The sequence below is a fragment of the Amblyomma maculatum genome, chromosome 8 (assembly GCF_055883805.1).
Source record: "Amblyomma maculatum isolate TAMU_Amacu chromosome 8, ASM5588380v1, whole genome shotgun sequence".
Taxonomy (NCBI): domain Eukaryota; kingdom Metazoa; phylum Arthropoda; class Arachnida; order Ixodida; family Ixodidae; genus Amblyomma; species Amblyomma maculatum.
Genome location: NC_139351.1, coordinates 37,794,458 through 37,800,457, shown reverse-complemented (window position 1 = coordinate 37,800,457; position 6,000 = coordinate 37,794,458). Strand labels below are relative to the sequence as shown.

Below are 6,000 nucleotides of genomic sequence, written 5' to 3'. Positions count from 1 at the left end.
ACCAATAAAAAAGAAGGCGCTCTTTGGGTGGAGTTTACGGATAGCAGCGGCACCCGTGTTCTTTAAAGCAAAGTGTCGGCAAGTGATTTTTTTTTTTTTTTTAATAATGCACGGTCACTTAAACTCGTGACAAAATGAGCTAAAAATAAAATAATAACAGCTATGTAGATAATTAGGAGGAACAAAAAAAAAAAAAAAAAAACAGGCGGTTTTCAAAATGCATTGGGGACACCCATAAACAGCTTTTATTGGTCTTGTTTAGATGGCGCCATAAAATCTAAGCACTCGAAGGAGTACTTGTTAAAACGAGTCAGTTTTTGAAGCAGTTTCCAAACTAGTAACACTAGTAGTGTTGAAAAACTCCAGTAGCCATGGCATCGTCGTTGTCATGTTGAGAAAATGGGTTCGTGATATTCGTGATGTCCAAGAAAAGTGTGATGTACTTTTGGGACCCGGACGTAGGGAACTTTCACTACGGTACGTGCTGCACTTGGAAACCTAGAGTACATATCCGATGGCTTCTCGGACGATGTCCGTCGAGCGGGGTACCGCTGTTACTCTTCCTAACGTACGCAATGTCATGTCTGGAAATTCTTCCGAGACAGGTGCCAGAGGTGTATTCCTTCCTGATTCGGCAGAAAGGGAGGGGGCAACTCAAAGGGCCGCTGCCTCCGCTCTGGAGGGTGTGCATTTCGCGAATGAGCTTCAGCAGATTGTCATGTATGAATCGAAACCTGTGGACTCTTCTATCCCCGTGGCCCAGCGTAATAACGCTGCTCTTGGCACGTAGGTCCGGGGCACCCGATGAAGCCACAGCGACTGTCGGTCACTCACAGCCTGGTGATGCACTATGGCCTCTACAAGAAAATGCAGGTACGTCCTTACTCGAATTGTGATCAAATCGAGGCACCCCGGCGCGATTTTAGGAGTGCTGACCGGCTGTGGATACTGCGACTCTTGAATTGATTCAACGTACACATTGACCCTTGGTTGGTCTCTGCTGCTCCATCGCACAGGACAAAAATAGTGGTTCCGACAACCTGTTTACCGTGTAGATTGCTGGCTGTGCGTACAATCGTGAGCAAAACACTCAGCCGGTGGCGGAGTTGGGAAAATTGCATTGCAAGGCTACCTAGAAACCGCTATCTTAGATCCAGACAATAGTGGTGGTGAACCATTTTATCCATATGCGTGTGCCATTGTCACAGTCCCTGTCGCTGTCGTTAGATGGCAGATAGATGCAGTAGATTGTTATAGTTAACCAATCTAAAACAGTAATTAAGATAGAGGGAGAAAAATGAGCATGATAGCTACTGCTATCAAAGGGAACGCTCCTATATTCCATCCATCCATCCATCCCGAGCTCCGTCACCGGCTGAGTGTTGTATACCACTTTTGCTCACGACTGTACATCTGGTTATGACCTGAGCCGGTTTTTGTAACATCTATCTAGTGAACGATGTGCTTGGAGGTCATTCACATTCTATGCGCAGAACATGAACGGCATGTTCTCCCACTTTGCTGGTCTCTGCAAAAATAGACTGTTTCATCAAGCTTGGACATGATGAAACTGTTGGTAGAATGATCCTGCCACCATAGCTACTGCTTGAGGCTACAGTTCGTTTTCTTTTTTTGCTTTGTATTTTTTTAGCAATGGAGGAAAGAGAAAGAACGATATCAGCATTTCATTTTATTTTGTGCATCAAACACATTACACCACATTCGAGTACTGTGTACTTAGTGGTGGAAAATAGGGCAGATTGTGCACAATTATATATTTGCCAGTGGCGACATATGATATAATGATATAGGTGATATAATTCTTTTCATTCAGATTCCTTTTGCGCTTTGCTTTTTCCCTATCCTGTCACTTCGAGCAATCACTCTGGGTGGGTAGTAAGAACCAAATAGAATCTGATGAAAAGGATTGTAGTCTTGCATTCATTACATGCCTTTCTCCACTGCTTACAGACAAATTAAGAGCACACAGGGTACAGTTAATTGTTCTGAGAGAGCAGTGCATGCAAAAAAGGTGACCTCATTCGTCTTGCATGAGCAGACACAGTTAGAAAGCCAGTATTAAAGTTTGATGTAGGAGGTGCTTCATGAGCGTATAAATTGGTGTAAGTTTGGTTCATGGAGCATCAATGACAGTAAATGAATTTTCCCATTTAGTTCTTTTCTGTGCAAACTCTGCCTTGCTTACCTCGAGTGCTAACTGTGAAAAATTACTTTGAGAAACAAAATATGTGGTTGCAACCATCAGCCAGCTGTGATTCTGCCTATTCTGATGACAAAAGGAGTCTGTTGTGCTGCCACCATACCGGATTACCTGCGTTATGAAAATCGCAGATAAGAAGGAAGGCGCTGTCATTTGAGTAATTCTAGACTTTAAAACGAGCTGTGGAACTTGTAATAAGAATCTCGTCACAAATATGCCATCTTGTTTAATTCACATTTCTCACAGCGTAGCCAAAAGACATGAAAAAAGCCTTCAAAATGCTCTTGCATTCATCAGGACATTGCCTGTTAGTGTATGTTGCACCGTGTTTTAGTGCACATTGAAGTCTACAGAAATATGCCAGATGCCTTTGTGTTGGCTGTCAAACACTTCATTATCTGCCTCATATGTCACCATGCTGTCTTTCAACCTGTACTTGAAAATATCAGCCACTATATGATTAGTGCTGTTTGGCATTACTGGTAGCAGTATAATATTATTCATGTAATAATTTCAAATAAAACAAAATTCTGTGAATGTTTGTGTATGAAACATTGTATATGTAAAATTGGTTGGAACAGTACTCGTGTTTGCTTAGTTGCATATATCTGTTGATAGGCATGTGTAAGAGCATTTATGCGAGTCTTCAATGACATCAGTTACAAGAGCCACTTTGTAGTTGTGTAATGTCATACATTGATGCAACTTTGTGGGGTAAAGTGTGCTTACTGAAATTAACATTAGCTTGCCCCATCTCTGTAGGCTTCATTTCATTTATATTTTCCACATTCACTGTCTCCTCTCTTATTCTCTATGGTGGCTTAGGGGCTGTGGTGTTCGGCTACTAAGCCTAAGGAAGTAGAGGCCATGAAAATGCTAGTGCACTCAACTCCTGCACCACTCATAGCTATGTGTCATTTAATCAGTAGTTCCACTTAGGATGGAAATTTCTGGCCCAGCGCTCATTAAATGTCATGCATTAGGTACCCGCTTACATTCTAGTGGCTTCTTGTGAATATACTTGTCGTTGCATACAGGACTGAATGGGTCTCTAGTAGAGCAGCCATGAACTATGCAATGCATTCCAAGTAAACTTCACTGATGCTTCTGACACATAGACCATGGAGACACGTCAGTCATGGTATAGCACGACAAGCCACAAGTGCACTTTCAGCTGTTGGCCTGTCCCAAGAGTGAGCGCTCTCCCTTCCGTCACCAGTGGGCCCTTTTCACCCCACTGTCCTGTCACCACCCCTTTCGCAGGCACCCGTGTACAAGCAGCCACTTTCTGTGCCATGTGGATAGGCCCACTGACGTAGCTATTGCTGATCATTGTCATGTGGCTATTGAAGTTATCATGGATCACATACTTCCCACGTTCGGTGCTTCCCAAGTGACATGTCAACACTCAGCTACGTCCCAACATGAAGCATTGGGACGTAGCTTTATGTGTTGACCACCACTGCCTGCGATGTCTGTGAAGGGCTCACAGTCGAAATTTTGCAGTTTAATGCCAGGGAATGAGAGCATGCATACACTGTAAAATATTACGTTCTAGTGAGCTCACCTCAGAGCACCAGGCTGAGGGAAATCTTGTATCCATTAGGAAACATTGGTGGCATTGGGGATAAACCCAGTGCCTCTCAAATGTGAGGTGTGTGTTGTACCACAATGGCCTTGAAAAGAATTTCTGTGTATCTGAGTGCATGGTTTCACATCATTAGCTTTGCACATATTGGCATTCATTAATTAAGCCTGCAATGACCATCTGTGGTGAAGAACTGGCATCTCATAAATCTGACTTGTGTACGAGAAAGGTTTTTTGCAGTGGGTGTTGGTCCAGCGTGCTGTGCAGTTCCTTCTGCATGGTTACCACTGCAGAGACACATAGAACTGACATGCTTTGTTTGCATGAAGAAGTCACTAACTGTTTCTCAGGGCTCACCTTACAGTTCGCTTTGTTTGTTCCGATCAGAATGCACAGCTGTGCTTGTGCATACAAGCTTTCTTGCTTTCATGGCATCTGCCTCTGTCTTTTGCTTTCAATGCGTTTCGAGGGAGGCGAAATGGAGAAAGTGCACATTGATTACAAATTCAAGGTACACTGCCTCTGTCAGGATGTTGATCCCAGTTTCAAGGACAGCTGTTGTGCCCCACTTTTGTGCGCCCAGGTGTTCCGGCCATACCGGGCGAGCTCGCACGACATGTGCCGCTTCCACTCGGATGAGTACATTGACTTCCTGGAGAGAGTGACGCCCCAGAACATCCAGACATTCACCAAGAGCCTGAGCCACTTCAACGTAGGCGATGACTGGTGAGTCTGCTGTGTGGACATGTGCTGTCCATAGGTATCACTGTGCATCAAACACAATAGTGGGGTTTTTTGGGCAGATCAGAACACTAGGTGGTCAAAATTTCCAGGGTCCTCTACTATGGCATCACTCATAGCCTGAATCGCTTTAGATCGCTGAACACTACAAACTAAACCAAACACCACCTTTTATTCTTAACACACTACCAACAGGGCAGGTTTGCTTTCCATCCGTAGTCACCACTGCTATGAGTGTCTGTGCATTAGGAGTTGCTTGGAACTCATAACTTGAGCAGTGTAAAATATGGGTTTCTTATCCACTACACCGCTACTACTATACTACACACAAGCCGACACCAGCTCTTCATGCTGTTGGGAAGGCTATATATTGTCACCTGGTGGTGACAGTGTCGCAGACAACGGACAGACAGACAGGTGTAGCACTTAACTCTTTATTGGGCTGACTTGTTCCTGCAAAAGAAGTAAGCTGCAGAAGAACGACAGATTGGGCCAGTTGGTGGTGATTCATAACATGAAGTAATTTAAGCAGCGCAGGTGTCGGGACTAGGGCAGAACACAGCGCTGACTTACAACTGGTTTATCAGAAGATTGGAAGTCGGTATATACACACAAATGTGGATGCACATGCATATGTAATGCATAGAAGCTGATGTTGATGGCCGCTAAATTGCCTGCTGGTCTTTGAACTACAGAATGCCCGCTGCAGCCAGCAGCACTCAGTTTAAACTCTGCAAAGGGGCGTCTAGATAAACCAGCCAAAAGGAACTCGAACAGCCTGGAACAGTGTGGAAGCAGACGCAAGTGGCTGAAATTATTTGAGATAAATCTCGGCACATCAGCTTTACAGCTGTCCAGCGCCCTTGTCTGTGCTCACGAAATGCTTTCGTTCGTTCCTTGCTGGACGTGCGTCTTCGTCTGCACTCTATATTCTATCTGTATCTTGACAAGCACTCTGGTTGACCAGGCTCCTGATGGCACGAAAACAGGGTTTGAAAGTTATGTACCCTGTTTTTGTCAATCCAAGCTCCTTTTCTTATTTAGCTGCCAATCTGAATTGAATTGAATATTGTTTATTGCACACAGAACACATTACAGAAGGGGCTGAAAAGTCATCTGGATCCTTAGCCCCTATGGCTAGTGATGGATCCATTACAAACATTAGGAGCAATGCTACAAACAATATGTATTTAGTTTGCTATGTGAACTTCGTTGCTAAGGTAGTGCCTTTTTAGTGAGGACTCAAAGTTAGAGCTTTGTTTCAGATTACATGGAATGCTATTCCATATTTTTGCTCCGAAGATATTGAGCGTCGCTCATATATGTTATGAGCTAGGGTAAATTAAAATTCTTATGCTGTTCCTGCCTAGTGTCTCGTTTGGGAGCGATTAGTATAGAAGAAGGATGTGGAGTGTTTGTGCTAATTATTCTGTGAACTAAAATGGCTGTT

At 43.9% G+C, this 6,000-nt stretch overlaps 1 protein-coding gene across 1 annotated transcript in view; it reads left to right on the top strand.

Moving 5' to 3' along the window:
- Window positions 1-287: 287 nt before the first annotated feature.
- Window positions 288-6,000, top strand: part of LOC146181006 (histone deacetylase 3-like) — a 52,421-nt gene continuing 46,708 nt past the window's right edge. Inside the window, exons 1-3 of the mRNA XM_084576224.1 lie at window positions 288-477; window positions 791-873; window positions 4,393-4,535. Of these exons, the coding sequence (XP_084432350.1) occupies window positions 420-477; window positions 791-873; window positions 4,393-4,535 (284 nt within the window). The 5' untranslated portion in view covers window positions 288-419. The remainder of the gene's footprint in view (window positions 478-790; window positions 874-4,392; window positions 4,536-6,000) is intronic.